Here is a 21,010-nt window from a genome sequence, read left to right on the forward strand (position 1 = left end):
TTATTCATAATTTTTTTAAAGACGCATTCTGTGTCTCGACTTAAACGTCTAATAATGAATTGGGAAGAATGTAGAAGGAAATTGTGATAGCCTAATTTAAGGTACACTCTCGGCATTTGCCTGGAAGGGCTGAGTAAAACCGGCCCGAAATTTGAACGGGGGGGGGGGGGCTCCCACATACGAAACGACTTTCGGTTCAAAGAATTACTTCGGAAAGATTATTTCACTTCACCATGTAGAAGAATTCAACTGAAAATTAATTCTGACGGATTTGAATGAAATTTGGTGTAGACTTTGTCATTGCATTGCACTCTAAAACAGTTCTAGCACTATTGGTGGGACACAGCCACCTTGGAGGGCCGAAGCCCAAGAAAACGACGGCGGGTGGGCGCTCCGTGGAGGCCTGGAGTGGCGTGACGTATGCTAACCTGGGAATAGTGGATTCACTACTGGCAGCAAACCCCAGTGTGGGAAAATTATTTCTTGGTGGGGCGAAGCCCGAAATACCTATGTTGATGTGGTGGCAGGGGGACCCACTTTTGTGTGCCATGGGGCGACAAGGGTGTTGTGGATACACCACTGGGAGGAAATCCACTTGTGACGAACTCGCTAAATGGTGCAGAGCCCCCCTGCTGGGGCTGTATCCAACGAGTGGGGCAAAACACAGGTGACATGGTGGGGCAAAGCTTCGGAGACCTTTTGTGGGCGGAGCCGAGCGAATGGGATAGAGCCCCATAAAGAGATATAACTTTTGGGATGAATGGTTTGAATTAGGTTGGTCAGCGTTAAGTTGGTTATATAAGGTTATGGTAGGTTAGGTTGTGTCAAAGTGGGTTAAATTCAGGTAGATTGGGTAAGGTTGTGTTAAATGTATTTAGAATTCAAAATATAAAAAATGCATTTGGAAACTCTTTGTACTCCAGCAAAGATTACTACTCTCCAGACTTGTTTGTATTATCAGTGTTGTTCCCATTAGTTCTTTTGTTATTTCACATCCTTGTTTTTACCAGGTTGAATGCCCCCTTTCCTCTACCATCACATTCAGATCATCCAGTCCTCAGGAGGGCTGAAACTGCTGCCGAGATGCTTCTGCACCCACAGGGTTGTGTTACATCCAGGGACTGCACCCCCTGGAAACATTGCCAGGTAATGTCCCATGCCTAGTCTCAACCAGAGTTTTTATTTAAACCCTGGGGCTTTACCTCTCAGGTCCTTCCTGAGGATGCTTGCTTTGTCGGGTTCTGGCCCCCAGGATTCTTGCACCAGGGGAACTTTGACCCATGAAGCCATCTTTCTGCTGCCTTGGCCACCATGCCTGACACTTCTGTGCTTCCACCATCCCCGTTGCAACAAAAATGCAAGAATTACCTAAAGTAATTCTTGTAAAACACAACAATAGACAATGATGTGGTGTGTAGAAAGCCTTTGGAATGTCAGTGTACACCAAATAGTACACCAACAAACTTTGTGTTTGTATTGGTGATATTATTTGTACTAAAAACAATAAGTGCTGTTAACAAAATATATTTCTGTTCTGTTGTATCCTGACATTAAGATTTTCATATAGAACACCTTTTAACACTCCAAATTTAAGGAATAAAAAATTAAAAATGATAATAGTAGTTGTTCAAGCTATCACATTAGCACCGATGGCAGACATCACAGATGCAGATCATGAGGAAATAATTAATTTTATGGGAGCTGCACTTCCAAAAATGTTCTACTACCCGGTCTTAAAAGCATTAGTTTATCTTACTTCTGTGTTTTTATCTGTATGTTAGCAATTACAAATATGCCAAAGTATGGAATCCATAATTAACATACAGTCATATATAGTAGTAGTAGTAGTAGTTTCTGTAACTCCTCAGTGGAGTATAGGGCCTCCGTTCGGCGGTTTCATAGTTTTTGAAGTGTGCATTTAAGCGTAGTGAGTGACTAGCCCACTGACTCTGCACAATTTCTACTTACTCCTGATTTGACTGCCAGAGCCATCTAGCAGTTAATCAGGAGACTTGGGTGAGAAATGGCCACTGAATTTTGCTTACGAAACTTCTCATATCATGCTCCTAAGGTTCTTTTACATGCCGTAATTCTACGACATGGGACCGCCGGCTTTACTTCCCCTCCGAAGGAAGTTGTGCTACGGATTTTTATCACCCTTAAAAGTCCATCGACCTTGGCCTTAGGTCCAGTGGCAAGCACACTAACCACTAGTCCATCGAGGGCGAGCACATACAGTATATGGTACTAATAATTCAACATCCTCTCCTCCAATCATACCTCCTGACACAAAAACATTTATTTTGAAGTCTGCGCTGTGCAGAACTCAATATGAACAGTGGGGACAGCAAAAGAAATAACACATTACATTCTATAAAGTTTTAATTTTCTATGTTTACCTCATCCAGCACAATGCTTTATTACACTGTAAGATAACCAATTCAAGTGACTTTTATTTCTTGTGTAGCATATATATATGCTAATTTTAAACAAGAATTATACAATCTGCAGTAAAGTATTCAAATTACTCTAATAAAGACTGAACCTTCACTACAACTTTTCATATTAGCACAGCCTACTAAATAAATCTTCATTCTGAACCCGTAAAATAACATTTGTCTGAAAGTATAATGAAAGATGACTCAATCTACAACTCAAACATTAAAATTATTTGTATTAATGAGAACTTTAGCCCCAATTTTTCTTTTTATTATTAATATTATTTTTATTTTATTTTTTCAAGGGAATTGACTTAGACTAAAATGTACAGATCTTATTAACTACTATGTACATAATAACATTGAAATTGTAAGAATGTAGGTTCTCATGCAAAAAATATAGCAAAGATAATATAATACAATTTTTCTACAGGATTGTATTAAACTTAAAATGAAACTACTATTGATACATTAGTATAATTGTTCAACTCGGTATTTCCTTTTCCAAAATTTTGAACCATAAATAGACCAATTTACTGCAAACACTTAAAATTACAACAAATGCACTTGATATCTTTAATGAGACTGAAGGACACTGTTCTAATGTTTTCACATAGATGTTCATTTAATCACATACAAAAAATCTCATTCATTTTATAAAACCAATAAAACTTCATGATCTTATAAATTAAATTAAATAATTAAACAAAATAGTGGAGTATAGAAGTGTATTACTCCTTTAATCCAAATAACACAGGAAATAAACACACATATACAATTAATATAGTCTATATTATTTATTTCTATGACACTGTTTCTCTTACCAAACATTACCCAGATAAAAAATTGACAGAGGAAGGTCAAGATGATTTAAAATTTCATGCATAAAATTTATTCTGTTACTTTTGGAAGCCTGACATTAGGAAAACAAAACACACAAGCCCTTGCCCTGCCCACAAACCAGTTTCGCAGCATTAATAATTTGCATAGGTGATGACTTGTGAAAATAATTCATAAGAATAATAACAACTAGCTTGATCCAGGTCCATTAGGTTTTGTAATTACTAATGCAAAAAAGAGAAAAATAATGTAATCTTTTATTACCTTGTGAATGTTTGTGGCACTTTTGAGGTGATGGGAAAAGAGTTAGGTAATTAGGAAGCATGGTAAGGAACCACCCCAGCATTTGCCTCGAGGAACTGAGAAAATAACAAAATTCCTCAGTCAGTTTAGCAGAGTCACCAGCCATAATCAGCAATTGCAAGATATGTTTAACGTACCTCATGTTGCCAACATTTTAGAATAAGAGATCTGTGTATACAATGTTTTTAAATACAAATAAGTAAGTCCACAGCGGATGAGAGACTCATTTAATACACAAAGCTTTCCATAAAAAATTGCACTGCCATGCCGAAAACCTGGACTGCTCAGTTGATGTGCGAAAAATCCACACAAACAAATTATAGGATAGCCACATTCTGTGAACATAACAGAAAGTGCATTTACTCTGATTTCATTCAGTTTTGGTTCATACTTGAATCAATTTTTATATATAATTTATATTTATTGTATGGTTTAATTATTTATGTTATTAAAACTATTACACTGTTGCATGACTTTATTTTTTATATAATGTTATCTGTGAATCACTTTGGCTGTGGGCTGCAGTGTTCTTACACTTTTCCAGTGAAATAACAATAAAATGTGATGAAGAGAAGTGAAGATATCAAAAAATGCATGAGAAAAACAATAGTTTCTGACTTACCAATTTTTATGAAAACTGAAACACCTTCACACATTTATGTAAAAATTTAAACGTAATAATTTACAAAAATCCACTGAGCAGGAACCAAGTTATTACTTAAATACACAAACAGATGATGATGAAGTTGAAATGCAATTTTTCAAATTTTTTGTTTCAGATGCACCTGAAAAGGCATCAACACAGACAATTCTCAAATAAGATTTGAGGTTTTTATAATGGCAAATCTGAAGATGACCGTCTTCTGGGTTGTAGCTCCGTATAGTCTGGCACAAGTTTACTCTTCACTCTGATGATTAAGGCAGCAAGTACCTCTGAAATGTTGGTTAACTCCTACATGGCACTACAACTCAGAAGTCAGCCAGCCAGCCACGTACGTGATTCTCAAATAGGTTTTGTGTCGTATTCCTGGTAAAACCTGTACTTATCAAAACATTAAGTGAATGTAATATGTTTGATGGAAGATGTTGCTCTATTATTCTATGAAAAGTTAAGAAAATCTATACATAACTTTTAACAGTTATGAAGATCAATTGGTTTGTCTGATGTTATGGAAACCAAAAAGTTGAGTTCCTACTTAAGAGAAATACAACATGAGACCATCACAAAGCTCAACTGGATAATCTAATGTTGTCATGGCAACTAGAAATCAGTTCCTATCTTAAAGACATCACAATGCATCACCATTACAGACATCAACTGCTTAGTCTGACATCATGACTACCAGAACATTCAGTTCTTACCTCAAAGAAAACACGGCACATCAGTTATTAAAAATATCAATTTGTTGGGGTTACATTTTCATGTTAATCAGAAAATTAAGTTCCTACGTCAAAGAAAACAGAATGCTTCACCTTCAAGAACATTAGCTGGTTGTTCCAATAATTTATTACATACAAGTTTTGGAGACGAGTTTGAGGAAGGTATATTTTCATATTTATATTAGGAGGGTTGCATAAGAAGCACGTAGGTGCAACATGGAAGTTGGATAACAAAAAACTGCTTGATGAACCAGGGAAACCATAAAAATCTCAGTCAAGTTGGCTGGTTGCAGGACCTTTCTGGTGCACACTGACATTGACAGTTGGTCTTATGTTGTTATTGCAGCCAGAAGATTAAGTTTCTACCCCAAAGAGAAAATAACGTGTCACCATTACAAACACTAATGATGGTTATGACATCACATTAAGAAAATGCTCTCATATAAATTGATCATTACAATTCTTCATAAAAGTTAAATATTAAATTTAATGAGAATCCCTTCAGCCATTCACAAGTTATTACATGCATGTGGATGGACAGACAAACAAGTCCTTAAAGATGGTCTAAAGGGATGTAAATATGACTGAAAATACTTCGGGTCAATTCAGCGCTGTGACTGCCAAACTCACCCACCTCTCAAACCAAACTTACACTTTAGTCTACGTCAGTGTTCCGTAACCACTGTGCCGCCACAAATTTTTATAAGAAGTTGTATATTCACACATTACAGGTATAAAAAGGCAAAATCTGATCTTATGCAATTAAAATTCATAATACACACTCACATATATTTGTTCATCATCAATACTTTTATTCAACATGTGTTATGTTTTGTTTTCATTTGCCTGCATTATTTTGTATCCTTGGCAAATTAAAGTACAATGCGGGTGGATAAGGGTTACGGAGCACTGGTCCAGGTGACACAAGTAACAGATAACGATAATTTATAAAACGGCAAAATAAATATTATTTGGGACTTCAGCAGCTGAAGTGGGAAATCTAATATAGAAAATATTTTGAAAGAAGTTAAAAAACATGCTATGCTGATATAAACTGAACTATGTAATTGTCATAATGTAAGGGATCATGTAGCCTTTGACCCACACAAAGATGAAAATATGATGGGAATTATAAGAAATGTGAAAGCAGAAGTAAAAAAATTTAAGTTCACATTCCTGTTTATAAATGAATGTAATTTGTAAAAATTAAGTGACATATCATTAGAAGTGATATAAAACACATGGCAGCGTGACCAGAGAAACGACGCACTACATTCTGTCGCTGAGCGTCTAACTACTCGTCTAAAGTAGTAATGATTAAGAGATTGTTTTAGTAATTGCTACTGAATTCCTCCATCACAACATAACCACAAGAAATTTACCATATTATGATAACATCCTACAAGAATCTTACACAGTTCAGGTTTTATGGGGAAAACTTTTCAAAAGTTGAGTACAGACAATTACAGATAAGTTTACACACAGATTGAGTAAACATCATAGTTATAATACAGATCTACTGAAATCCAGTATGCTTACATTATGATTCTCCTTCAACTAATGAACAAACACTGTGGTAGGGGAACACAAAGTTTCAGCATTACTAATATCAAAGTGCACTATGGCCATGATAATACTTCTGATTCTTGCAACCTAGTTCCCTAACTATGTCTTGATTTTTACTATCCACTTTCTAGTCTTCCAAATGGACATTTTCTAAGAATCCATGAAATTTTTACTTTGTAGGCATTTTGAAATATGAGAAAGTGGTAAATCCATTAGTTCCATGAGCGCAACTAAACCTGACATCACACACACACACAGAGTAACAAAATATGAACATAACTTAAACCAATAAGGGCTGTAATTTTAATGTCTCATTAAAACTGTAAAAGTATTTCACATAAAAGTTACACTTCAACGAGGTAAACAGGCTTATTTACAATTTTTGTTCTGTTCTTCAGTCTTCAACGAACTGCAATAAGATAAAAGTTTTACAAATTGTTAACTGATAAATTTATTTATGGCCACTCATAGTTTTCCCTCCTGTACCTGAAAATGCACTCCTAAAAATCATACTACAGAAGTTTTACTTCAGCTGGTTACAGCAGATTCATAACTGTAAGTTCATTTTTGTTGTGTTCTTTGCACAAAATGCACTAGAACACATCATGGGCTGGTCATGTCTGTCCGTTCATCCATCCGTTCATCGATATGTCCAGTCGATTCAACTGGAGAACCGATGGATGGATGAAAATCACACTTTTGAACATTCTACGAGCGGTGGTAACAAAATGACGGATGAGGTAGACACTGAAGTACTGCAATTTGGTGGCCAAAATGGGAACTATCAAACAAGGCAGATTTAATACCTATAAATTCACGTTGCAAAGAATGCATAAGGATATTATGCGTATTCTGGAACGGAATACGCTTTCCAAGCTTTTTGCTATTTATGATCATTCTAAGAGAAGGAGAGGGGAAAGATTTGAACAAAATTTTAATACAAAGGCTCCCAATCAACATTGTTGATTTCTCTTTCACAAACACACATGCATGGACACACTGGTTTCTTGTCACCAAACTTGCTATTAAATTTGGCCTTAGAAACATTCTCGCATTTTTTTTTTATTTCAAGCTTCTTTCACTCTGATAACATGTTTCTGTTAAGCATTCATTTACAACTACAGACTTGGATCAAAATTCTGAGAATTTATGAAAAGTTTAAAGAATTTGTACATTTAGCTATAAATTCTTTACAATTCTGGTAGAAAAAAACTGTGGAGGCAATGTACTTCATGTGTCACATCCAAATGTCTCAGTTACTAGAAAATATTAATTTTAATTACATAATTAAATTGAATCATTACTGCAACAAAAGTAATCAATAATCTTCAAATCTTGTAATTTGCCTTGTACTAGCAGATATTCGCTGTTCTATTGTCGGCCAACTATAGAATTAGAATAGCATAATAGGTCCGGATATGGAAAACTCAGTTTTATATAATTTCACGATTAAGATAATTTCCCCGCAACAAATATTCTTTGCGTCAAGCTGGATCTTTAGCCATCTTGTGTTGTAATTCAACAATTAATAGAGAGAAAGAAAGTCTATAAAGGGGGATGTTTGTTCTTAAATTCTTGAAATGTGGGCCTATTAGTAATATTTAACCATTTTTAGAGCTCATTCACAAAACAAAATTTATGCTTTGAGAACTGAACTGGGGAAGAAGGTAAATTGGGTTTCTTTCCTTTACTTCGAAAGTCAAAACCAAATCCATATGGCGTACAGATGAATAAAATCATATCTACTGAAACATACAATGGATTAAGATCAATTGCTGTCCGGAGTAACTAACAAAAATGTAAGCGCCAAGGACAGTGAATGTTCTGAGAAATTATGTTTCAGCGAAATTTATAGAAAAAGTTAATTAAAATCACATAAATTCATATTTTACTTTTAACACAAGGACACTGAACAATGTTTTGGATTGAATTCTACTTGAACATGGGTCATATTTAAAGGGTGGTTTATGTATTAAAATCACCTGAAATGTCTGGAATGTCTTGACATTTTTATAAAAAAATTTAGAAACAATGGGAAGAGTTTGTAAAGGAGGAACCAATATTTATATCAGCAGCAGAGTTAATACATGAGTCTGTGCAATGTAATATTTTTATAAAACACCATCTGCAAAATTATATACTAGATATGCTATTTCACTGAAACCAAAAGAGTCGATTTACTCAGTACATGTATCGACGTTTATCTGCCACACACAATGGCGTGTGAGCAGTCCACATGTCTGCACAGCAGTAGCGTGTCCCTAAACTGTTAAATCCCAATTCAATACCAAATCCAAACAATGTTCTTGGATAAAATTGTATTCTAATTAAAACAGATGTAGGATAATTCCTCACATACAGCAAATGTTTGTAATTTTCAAATTTCATAAGATAATTTTAAAATCAAATATGATACACTGAAGATGATCTCATATGGACTGAAACCATGTCAATATCAATAATTTAAATCTGATGTGTAATAAAAGTTTGTAGCTATATTGAATTAATGCTTTGCTATAAATTGTGCGGTACAAACGGACACAAGATCCCAAGAGGCAGCCCACGTAGTAAATGGTTTTAAATCCCCTATTCTCATTACCAGAAAGGTTAAATTTATAAAAATAGAAATGAACATGTGACTGTAGCAAGCACGAACAGTAAATTGGTAATCTCGATGCTGACTTCTGAAGATCACAAATTTGTGGTAAATGGAGGCAGAATTTTAGAAAGATTCGTTTCGCCAGCTCCCTCTTACTGAATGAGGTTAAATACTGTGACCTCGTGTACAATTCTGTCTACAATTTGAAGATAACTTGCGTGATGACTTAAACAAACTATGACATGCAGGGACTTGTATTACACTTTATAACTGCTATCATAATAATGTTGGTACCATAACAGATACATGAATACTTCCACACCCTTTAATATACATATTATTCTCTTAATAACTTACACGGAAGCTGCGTAAATCCATTTCAACAACGAAACTAAAATCTTGTGCTTATGAATACATTGAATCAACTGTATTTACCAAACTTGTATCATGATCTTCGTACTAACTTTCCCCAATGTGAGTATCTCTCGAGTAATAAAGATGACGTCAGATCTGTTGAGGACTCAAGATGCTTTCTTCTGTGTCATGTGATGCTATTTCCACTCAAACATTCCGTCTTGGTCACACATCACACACATATTTAACACTGGACTGGCACTAGATCTGAATGTTTTGTAGATGTTAAGTGACACGTACGATATCAGTCTCAGGTGGTACCGAACTCCGTGTTTTATTGTTTTGCAGTACTGTGACAAACACCACTAACACCGGTGCCACCGGAAATACATGTTCATGTATTTTCATTTAACTTGTCAATTAAATTACGCTCAAAGAAACAATAAGGACAGAAAACAGAAACACCCGCTTACTCTGCGCAGTACACCGTGCTCTGTTTGCATTTTAGTTCTGAGTTTGTACCAAGCGTGTTGTTAAGTACTGACGCTGTGGTACTACGTGGCGCCTGGGACAGCCAAGATTTTGCTACAAGGAAGTTTAAAGTCTCACGAGTAAGTGTCAATGCTGGCCTCATCGTCCAACACCGTATTGGCTACGGTAGGTTTAGCGCCTGTCAAAAGAGAAAAAGAAACAGTTTACTGAATTTGTTCTATTACAACTACTAATATTGCAGAATGCCCAAAAAAAAAAAAAAACTGACTGACTGACCAAACAACTAAAGAAATTTGAAATTTTACTATGTTTAAAAAATCTAGTCATGCTCTTGAAGAAACAGAGATGAGAAAATTAATTTTTACAGAGGTAAATAAGGATCCCAAATGCTTATTACAGATTCACAATAAAACAAAACTGATATTTAAGGAAACTTCTTCTGGCTCAGCAGCAAACTCAGTTGCTTCAAAGAAAAATCTCCAGAGTTTTACTTTAGAAGCAAAAGTCTGTGATATTCAGGATTTAAAAGACTTAGACCTCACACATCTCAAAGTAATTTTTACCACATGTAGTCACTTGCATATTTCCAAACCAATCTTCATTAAAATAGAAATGTAATCATCACGTCAAAGATAACTGTCTTCTTGTACAAATTTACCAATGTCTCTGCCGTCTCCATTGTAAGGGTGAGCAACCAGTCAGTGAAGGCAGAACCTTGGTTGGACCAGAGGGAGGTAGCGTCTCGAACAGGTGAGGGCCTGGGAGCCAAGAGGATAGGGGTGCGTGCCACAGCCACAGAAAGTGGCCCTTATAAGGGCTCCGGCGGCTGGATCACCGGACATAAGGGAGGCTGGTGGACGTCATGCGGACAAGGAAGGAAGAAAATATATGGGGGGAAATGGACGGAATATCATGAGAGACAGGAGGCCACGTTATTAGGGCTTAGTTGATTCCTACTCCAACCTTCAGTTCATTCGGCCTGGAGGACTCGAGGTACCGGTGGTTCCTACAGAGGCCTACAAGAAGTTGACTCGCCGTCTTCTACCAACAGACTCTTCTTCCCAACGGAGGGCATTCGGGGGAGTAAAGGTGGCGGCGGATTCCTCCCGCGCACTCAACATGTGATCAAGATAAACCTGAGTGTCTGAGAAGAAGACGCCCTGTTTCCGTTTCCTGACGGCCATGGGCCTGTTCCTGCGTTACTATGACAACAGATACAAGTCCTTGACCTGTGGGCCTGACTCCCAATCCACGGTTTCTTTCTGATCCAATGCGAACATGACTCTGTGTCTGCACTCATTTCGAATCAATTTCCTTTCCTAATCAAGGAACACCTGTCGAACAGATGCACTGGAATGCGGACTGGGCCGAAATCCAGGCTTGCTTGAAAGACAGTCTCCCCCGTGTAATTCTGCAGTAAAAGGCGATGCGGCAATCGACAAACAAGAGGCTCCGTCGTGATCTGCTTCCAAGCGTCGACCCGCGGCCTCTTTACCCGCTAATATTCCGAGTAAAATACGCCGAAGAACTGGTTCAAAGGAAGTGCCAATTCAGGAGGGACCCCGCTCTGGGAGCCCAGGCCAACCATCTCCAGAGTACGCCTGCGCAAAACGCCATCCCTTAGGTTAGGTTAGGTTAGGATTGGTTAGTTTAGGTTAGGTTAGGTTAGGATTGGTTAGTTTAGGTTAGGTTAGGTTAGGATTGGTTAGTTTAGGTTAGGTTAGGCTACGTTAGGTTAGGTTAGGATTGGTTAGTTTAGGTTAGGTTAGGCTACGTTAGGTTAGGTTAGGATTGGTTAGTTTAGGTTAGGCTACGTTAGGTTAGGATTGGTTAGTTTAGGTTAGGCTACGTTAGGTTAGGATTGGTTAGTTTAGGTTAGGCTACGTTAGGTTAGGATTGGTTAGTTTAGGTTAGGTTAGGCTACGTTAGGTTAGGTTAGGTTAGGTTAGGATTGGTTAGTTTAGGTTAGGTTAGGCTAGGCTACGTTAGGTTAGGTTAGGTTGATTGTTTGATTGCTCGGCCATGCCCGTGCACACCCAAGCCATCAATATGTATGGACGAATGGAGTTGTTTCATTTCAGCAGACCCTTCTAAAACATGTCTGACCTCATATGGAACCTACAAATGTTATTCTGCCTTATACAATACAATCTTCAAAATCAGCACAATATTACAGGAACACTGACAGGGTATGACATGTTAGGGGTCTCATTTCCGGCAGGGGAGTTGAGAGACTTCACACACACCCCACTTCCATGAATAAAAAGTCTCTCAAAAATTGTTTTCACGCGATTAATGTAACCAGAGGGCATGGAAGTAGAGAAAAGAATTTGTTTTCAGTATCTTTACAACACTTGTACAAATGCACTTACCTCCCATGTCACAACTGCCGGAAAATTTTGTCTCAATGACGAAACCCGTGGCACACGCGTCCTTCAGCATGTGGCACCAGGAGTGGTAGGTGCGATTATTCGAGCCGCAGATGGGGCCGCCCATGTCTCGTCGCAACCCCGACGGACTACGGGGCCGTGGACATCGATAGCTGCAGGTGACACAGCGCGGAGTACCAGTGGTCATCTCGGTGAGGCACGACTGCCTGTCCCGGCACCGGACGCTGGCACAGGACGCCATTTCTGAGAAGACAGCATCGCATCGCATCGCCATCACACATGAACACACACTTACATCGCTTAGTTAAGATTGTGTGAACTGACCTCACGCCGCCTCCACACGGCAGTAACTTCGAACGACGAAGCTAGATGGCATCAGTGCTGGTTTGTCCTTCTAATAACTACAAAGTTTAGCATAAAGCATTGATAAGTAAGTCACATGATGCATTATAATATAGGAATAGCTTGTAGCTGCTTGCAACTTGGCGTAAGGAAGAATGGAAACCTAGCAATAGACTCGTATTGCTGCTCGGCGTGCAGCAAATCAGAGCGTTTCCCGGCCAATAATGCCTACGCGTAACCTAACCTAACTTTCTGAAGAGCTTGAACAAATTTCTCTAAAGCAGAAGATCGGAAAATTCGTCTTCAGGAGATGACACACTGCAGGCTACAGACCGAGCGTTCGGCTTGTAATCTGTAGTCTTCTGGCTTATAAAAGCCACACCTACAAAATGACACGATGTCGTGATTACAAGACTACAGTTCACATTTTCACCGCCGTGAGCGCTTCAAACGCCATTTATTTGTAGAGTTTACTTTCCTTGTAAGAGACAGCACTTCTCAAATTTCCCACCGATTAAATTAATGTCCTTAGTTTCCTCAGTTTCGTAACCAATGACAACACCAAAAATCTGCAAGAAATGAAGGGCCACGACCATCAGACGCACAGACGGGCGTACAAAGGGGCATGAGGAGAAAATTAATACTTTAATAATTTAGCCGATGAAGTATGAAAACGTAATTATTTTGCATGGGTCAAACAAAGAAATGCTTGTTTGAACCCTGCAGGGTTCGTGAAGATAAAATCAGAAGAAAACGATCTCCTTGAACTGAAATTTTATCAAATTTCAACGACGTATTGATAGCTCAGTCCCAAATAAGCAATCCATTGACCACAGGGCCTAAAAGGTAACTTCACGGAGTCTAGAAGTTGTCAGTCTCTCTTACAGCGCATTATGTGTTGCCCCATCTGGGAGCTAAGCCAAGATGTTGGGAATCTGTTGTTTCTGTTTTGGGATGGGGAGAGAGAGGCTGGACTGTCCATCCCCCAGATGATTCACGAGTGAATATAGAGCAGCAATGGAATGGTAGTGACAGGAGAAAACGTAAGGGTTAGGAGAGAAACCTGTCCCAGCGCCCAGTGCCATGTTCACCACACAAATCCCACGGACATCCCTGGGCGTGAACCCAGGTCTCCGCACTGATAAGCCGGCGACGAACCAGATGAGCTGCAGCAAGGACAGAGCTTGAAATGACTAATTTCTCTTTTTCCAAGGACGGGCTAACACTTGTCACATCAGTCAGATGAAGGCGGAGCCTTGACATGGGAGACCGAGGACCAGACTGATTAGTGGCGGCTCCACGGAGCAGAGCCTTGGTGAACAGGCGACATTTATTCAGCTCACTTCTATGAAATCCGTCGTGTTTACAAGAACGCATCATTAGAAACATCCTGTGCCAGTCCAATCCACGTTCCTCCGACCGAAGCTGCTAGATCCATCGAAGTGATTACTTCCTCCGAGATTCTTCAACGATTATTTTGCAATCACGCCTTCCAGCCTCCACGTGCGCCGCCTTCCGCATCGAATCTTCTTCGACTTAGCATCGTTTCGTGAACAGCAGAAATTACAATCATCTTCGCTCTAAGCTCCTCCTTCGTTATGCACAGAACACACAGAGGAAGCCGCAGGCGAGGAAGAGAATTGCAAGGGTTAGCCTCTGAACTAGATGAATGTGTCTGTTCAGCTCGGGGTTCAGCCACCTTTACGTCCGAGGAAAACAAAAGCTGAGTCCAGTCTTCTTCAAAGAATGACACAAAACGTTCGCGGCGAACCGATTTAACAAAACCCTCTCCGGGTGTCAACTGGTTAAACCTCGCCAAGTGTTTGATCGGACAAAGTTCTGTCTTTGTACACATACGAGCTTGGCAAAGCAGGATTTGTTCTCACAAAAATATTCTGATAAAACGTTCCTGACCTGACAGGACATGCTGATACCTGATGGGCTGTACCAAGCGAGACGTCTTTACAAGACAGTCAATTTGTAATTAGAGATCAGAATTATAACCTTGAAGTTGCTGGACTTCATTACACAAAGAAGTAATACCAGCCGAGACACGACATAATTTGTGCATTCGTTGCGTGCAGGCATTGGACGAGGGCGGACCTCAACGAGACTCCAGCGCCAGGAACACATGTACGTGTAATCTGTTGTTGCATGTTTAAGATAATGCATTCTGCTGCTGCCTTGCGCATGCACTGGTAGTTACTGAGCCGGTGAACTCATCGGTAACACGCCATCTCTGTTCGGCACGTAGCCTAATGAGCGCAAATGTTGACCAAGGGAAGGATACTCCGACTCGTACAAGCGAATAAGCAAAGGCTCGAAGCTTAGCGCGTAATAACACCTTCTGTACAAATCACCAAATTGATAGAAATTTTAACGAAACTTGGCACGGGAAGACTGCCTCTTAGAACCTCGAAACAAACCGTGTAGTTCTCATAACATTAATTAATGTAAAAATCTGTCCAATTTCTTTTGTAATCGCATGTAAATAAAATGTATAATGAAGATTTCCGTCTTCTGGGTTGTTGCGCCGTGTAGTCTGGTCGATGTTAACCGACGTTTCAGAGGTCATACTGCCTCCGTCATCAGAGCGATGACGGAGGCAGTATGACCTCTGAAACGTCGGTTAACATCGACCAGACTACACAGCGCAACAACCCAGAAGACAGAAATCTTCATACTCTGATGACGGAGGCAGTATGACCTCTGAAACGTCGGTTAACATCTACCAGACGACACAGCGCAACAACCCAGAAGACAGAAATCTTCATACTCACCGCTGTGAAAACCTCAAGTCTTACAAAATGTATAATGTACAAATTTCATTCTCTCTCGTCAAATGCGCTATGGCGTTCAAACGAATAAGACACAAATTAATCAATTTATAAAACTATTTCAGTGCCAAGGTTGAAACCCACACGCTCCTTTATACGCCGGCTCGACGTGTGTTTAATTACGCACTCCACACTACACCCGAGTGCAAGCAACGTCCTGCAGATGGTAGGAAAAAATACACTTCAGATCCTGGAACTAGGAAGTTGCTTGCAGACGTGAAGTGCAAGATCGTGTCTTCAGTAAGTTCAGAGGCGCTACAACATCTCCAGCTACGTATTTGTCCCTATCTAAAAACATACAACGCGAGTGCTCGAAGTCTGCTAGCCCGCAAATTACTTCTGAGACGTAATATAATAATTGCGAGAGTGGACTATAAAGAGGTATTGATGTTGATAGATGTTTATGAAGCACACAGAGACGAGCTCACATTAAGTTGCGACGTTACTTACCTCTGAAGAGTCCTTCAATTATGGCAAGGCCCATCTTCGCCTGATTGTTCAAAGGATCGCGTTTACCCATTGAATTCTGTGTTTTACTGCAGAATCAAATCTTGCCACATTCTACGTACGCAGATAAATTTACAGATCGATAAGTAAATAGTCCTCAGCTGCCGGCGAATACCACACTACAGGAGAAACCTTTTACCATCGACACACCAACTGTTGAGTCTCGTAGCGTGGTCCTGCCGTCTGTCAGACGAGGATGGTTACGTTTTGATTGATTTCCGGCCGATCAACTGATTTCTTTACGACGCTGATGGAACTTTTCTGTCTGGTAAGATTGTGGTGAACAGACAGAAGTGTCTCTGCCTTCTTTCGGTGGATTTTCTCCGCTAACCGGTGATCCCCACGTGAGACTCGAGGTTTTCGCGGTGTCGTGAACACAGATGGTGGTATTCTGAATTCTTGTTCCATGTCGTATTTTGATGACCGCCACGGTGGTCTAGCGGTTAGAACGCTGGCCTTGTAATCCTGGGGTCTCGGGTTCGATTCCCGGCGGTGCCCGAATTTATAACTTGTGTTGGGCAAGGCCGTGGTCTAGGCAACACGGAGTTTTCCTCCGTGGCATCCCAACAATTACTCCATTCACACACAGAAGAAGGCAATGGCAAACCACTTCTGGATCATCTGCCAGGAACGTATATGAACAGGTCCCAGTCCGAGAAAAGGATGGAAGGATCCTGTTCATATGGACCTCTCCTCAGACAGAACACTACAAATAAAAATAAAAAAGTCGTATTTTGGCTGCATGTTTCTGAGGAACATGCTGCCTCCATATTCAGGGCAGATGTAAGGAAGCGGATGGTTAGGGATTGGTCAATATCAATTTTTACACCAGACTTAAGAACGGGATGTACAAGAAACAGACCAACAGACACGTAAAAACAGTTTTACGACGACCAATCACGCAGTTTGCGCCAAAATATGCAGTTCGGTCAGGCAAAGGAAAGGCCACGAGGCCCTTTAGACCAGGGGTCGTCGCCATTTTCTAATTTAACACATTAAATGTACCACCAACCAAATGCGTTCAGGACAAACTTATTTATGTTAATATTAACTTTTGATTTTCTTAATTAGTTCGCGTACCATAGGTTGAAATACGACAGCAACGACTGAAGACAGTAACTGTGTGAGATCTTTGAAACAAAATTATGTTGGGCATTGCGTAACAATTCACTTCCGGTTCGAATGTCCTCTGGATTTTAATTACAGCAGCCTGGCGAGGACGTCCCTCTGGTTAGGAGAGCGGGAACTAGCAGCACATTCACCGGTTGTGACGTGAGGAGAGGGAGGTGGACACGTCATCGTCGGTTGGTGGCAAGAGGTTCGCGGAGCGACGGCCACGTTAGCAAACCTTTCTACCAGCGCGGAAGGAGAGAACGGGATACACAAACACGTAACTGGGATGTAAGCTTCACGTACTTTGTGGGTGTATAATAATACGGAATTAAATAGGCTATTTTTGAAAACCACTCAATTCTGAAGCGTTCAGGGACGCTCTAGTACCAGAGTCAAGGTTCTGAGGCTGAAGGTTCCGCCCGAGAACCCGCAGTCAGGAAAACGTGGACTCTACTGTAAAGCCACAGTGGAATTTAGGCGCTAAGCAACCAAAAGGTTGTCAGGTTAGACAATTTTTTGTACACGAAACGCATTGATGGAATTGGCAAACGGCGCCTTGCGAACTGTAACAGAGGATGCACTAACGGGATTCCCCTCGTGGCGGAAGGCCTTGAAATGTTCAGACTAGGAGCTACCGTTTCCGGTGGGAGGTCGTCATCTGGAAACTTGTCCTTCGTGAAAAGGAACTCTGACTGGGTTTGGGTCGATGGTCTCGGCGTTTTTAGCTTCAGCAAGGGACACGCATTAGCGACGCAGAAATGGAGAACGCAAAGACCGAGGTCTCTCCTTGCAGAAAATTCTCTTTCTTCAAAAAAATTCGACGCACGATGACAGGGGCAAGCCACACCCGCGTATAAACGCGGTCGTGCATCAGGACGGGCTCCTCCGACACAACTCCCTCGCCCTCTATTCTGGAATATAGCCCGCACCGAGCGTCTTTTTAAGTGCAGGCTCGCAGGGACCTTGATCTGTCCTTGGCATGACGCTCGTCACTAACTGCGGGCAGATCGCCAACTGTTCATGACCTACGATACAGTCATTTGTTTCGAGTTGTCTGACTGCGACGGCTCGCCTATACTCCACTAGTTGCATTCTTCACAGTCCGAAACCACGGGCAGTTCTGCCAGCAATTTACATCGTACGAGAATGTATTAAGAAGACCCCGAGGGTCCACCCACACGCGGACACATTTCTGACTTCACATATTCACACCTCCTTCTTGGTCTTCCAACTGGCTGCCTCCCGAGAGGTCTCTCCATCAACATTTTGTGCGCATTTATGTTTCTAAAATTGCGAAACTCAGCAGGTCAGAAGGTTTCCACATTTTTGCTGTTCTTGTGGTCAACTTTTTATTTTATTTAGTGTTCTGTCTGACGACAGGTCCATATGAACAGGATCCTTCCATCCTTTTCTCGGACTGGGACCTGTTCATATACGTTCTTGGCTGATGATCCAGAAGTGGTTTGCCATTGCCTTCTTCTGTGTGTGAATGGAGTAATTGTTGGGATGCCACGGAGGAAAACTCCGTGTTGCCTAGACCACGGCCTTGCCCAACACAAGTTATAAATTCGGGCACCGCCGGGAATCGAACCCGAGACCCCAGGATTACAAGGCCAGCGTTCTAACCGCTAGACCACCGTGGCCACCGTAAACTACGATCCAAAAACTACACAGCTTAAAAACACGACGAGAATGCTGACATACGCTGAGAATAATCAAATAAAATGACATTAAGACCCTCAGTTAGACATGCAGAATAAAATACGAACTGACGATAGACAGAATTGCAAAAGGACCCTGGCGAAAGGGTGGCACGACGCGAAAATTGACTAGAACGCATTGCCTAATCTCGTGTGCTAGTAGTGACAACAAATGCTCAGTCACTATAATGATTGGACGACCGGGGTTCGATTCCCGACGGGGGAAGAGAATTTTTCCTCTAGCCTCTGCGTCCGGGCTGGCTGTGGGGCCCACCCAGCCCACTATCGGGGGGGGGGGGGGGGTAAAGCCGGCCGGGGCGTGACGCTGACCATTCACCCCCATCTGGTGCCGTAGTTAAGAATGAGTAGGAGCTACACCTCCTCTCCCCCCAAGCGCGTAGAGTGGGGCAGCTTTTATTACGCGCTAGCATCGAACCCAAGTCCACAAGGTCAAAGTTGTCAACTACAGGCCTGGCAACTGAGACACAAAGTGGATCGAGTTTGTGTGCCCCAAACCGAGGGATTCTTTAAGAATAATATGAGACGCTTGTAAGGTGTTTCGCTCGTGGATGATAAGTACATGTTCAGTGCGGTTCGAAATACTTCCTAGCGTTGCGGTTAAGAAATGCTACACTTGAGGACACAGTCAGCCGATATTCCTGGAAAGAGGTTCGCCAATTCCACTAAACGTTATAAAGATGGCGTGATGACTCAGCGGCGGAGTTGATTTAAAAACGACTTGCACTATTTTTCGTGCAGTACAAGTCTGCTAACCTTCACACATTTATACGTGCGCAGTAATACAACTGAGTGACGTCATGGCCTTTCCGTTCGATTCCAGGGCCTGGATACGAACCTGACAACAATGGACAGCGTCACGACTTTCGTTTTCTAACAATGGTAGAGCTGTCAATGCTATCTCAACCCAACAATGGACAGCGTCACGACTTTCGTTTTCTAACAATGGTAGAGCTGTCAATGCTATCTCAACCCAACAATGGACAGCATCACGACTTTCGTTTTCTAACAATGGTAGAGCTGTCAATACTATCTCAACCCAACAATGGGCAACGTCAAAGTTCATCAAAGGAATTCACAGCGACTATGAATTCAGTTCGGAGGAAATGCAGCCGACTCGCCGCTACTGCAGAAAGGGAACCAAGGTTGGACGATGCGCTGACATAACAAAGGTGTTCTTCACGCCACACCACGCACCGCCCAAGGCCACTGCTGCATCTCTGTCCATTCTTGGACAAACGCGATCCCAGGTACGATGCGCAACAATGCGTTCCAACAATGGAACTCTATTTCCACGGTCCCATAAGGTGTTGAACCCACAAACTATCATTACAGGGTCGATCCACCGCTTCCCAGCAAGTCCCAGAGAGCGTAACGACGTTCCAGCTGACTCGAGGTCCTCTGGTGTCAATGGGCGATGTTCCAGGCACACGTCCGTCGTTTCCCCTCTACTAGGGTCACGCGGTGTGACGTCACGCGCGTTCTTGAGGCTCTTTAATAAGTAGAATTTGAGGTTCTGACGGCGCTGAGTGCGAAGATGGCTGTTTGTACCTAGCAACCTGCGGGTATGAGGTCGGTCTGTTCAGGCGAACCATTGTTATGACGTCCTACAGCTGTTTCTCCACCGAATCCGTCATGCCAAAGTCAACCTGACCGGACCTCATGGCACTTACGTTTATGTCAATTGTATTTAACTGTACCAGGGTGGGTTGGGGGGGGCGTGGAGGTCACAGTCAGAAGTGCCGGAACAAACTTTTCTGTTCTGATATTCACGTCAGAATCAATTCGGGGCCTAATTATTTTCTGGTGGACACTTTAATTATATTTAGAAGTTTTCTTTAAACACCTGGGAGCAACTTTATAAGCGTTATAAGACCCGTTTCAGCGAAAATGGACACTCCACGGTTTAATAATCTTATGAAATAATAATCATAAGCGTTTGTGTTCGTGGGAATACCGACTATGACAAAAATACCAAAAACGTCAGCCCCTAAAAATCCTCTGCCTGGGTAAAACACTGCACCACGGACGCTTGATAACTTGGTACAGCTTTAAGATGAGGTTCGAGAACTGTTCAATAAGCAATTCCTCGATATGAAGCAACTTATCGATACTATATCGATAGTATGTT

General features: G+C 41.1%; 2 protein-coding genes across 9 annotated transcripts in view; one reads left to right on the forward strand and one right to left on the reverse strand.

Moving 5' to 3' along the window:
• The first annotated feature begins 128 nt into the window (after nt 1-128).
• LOC110838162 (uncharacterized) lies at nt 129-6,969 on the forward strand. The gene is made up of 3 exons (XM_022081085.2): nt 129-667; nt 1,011-1,146; nt 4,361-6,969. The coding sequence occupies exons 1-3, from the start codon at nt 276-278 to the stop codon at nt 4,406-4,408; spliced, it is 576 nt and encodes a 191-aa protein (XP_021936777.2). The 5' UTR covers nt 129-275; the 3' UTR covers nt 4,409-6,969.
• Fs (Follistatin) overlaps nt 2,365-21,010 on the reverse strand; it is a 122,438-nt gene continuing 103,792 nt past the window's right edge. For 4 of the 8 annotated variants that reach the window (XM_087358334.1, XM_087358332.1, XM_087358331.1 and 1 more), the window contains exons 5-6: nt 12,345-12,605; nt 2,365-10,150 (exon numbers count right to left, since the gene is read on the reverse strand). In XM_087358334.1, the coding sequence (XP_087214460.1) occupies nt 10,086-10,150; nt 12,345-12,605 (326 nt within the window). In that variant the 3' untranslated portion in view covers nt 2,365-10,085. The remainder of the gene's footprint in view (nt 10,151-12,344; nt 12,606-21,010) is intronic. The other 4 variants (XR_015537747.1, XR_015537745.1, XR_015537746.1 and 1 more) reach the window with 4 other exon arrangements.

The sequence above is a fragment of the Zootermopsis nevadensis genome, unplaced genomic scaffold, assembly GCF_977971745.1.
Source record: "Zootermopsis nevadensis isolate Lab colony 2312 unplaced genomic scaffold, Znev_1.0 Znev_ptg000030l, whole genome shotgun sequence".
Classification (NCBI taxonomy): Eukaryota; Metazoa; Arthropoda; class Insecta; order Blattodea; family Termopsidae; genus Zootermopsis; species Zootermopsis nevadensis.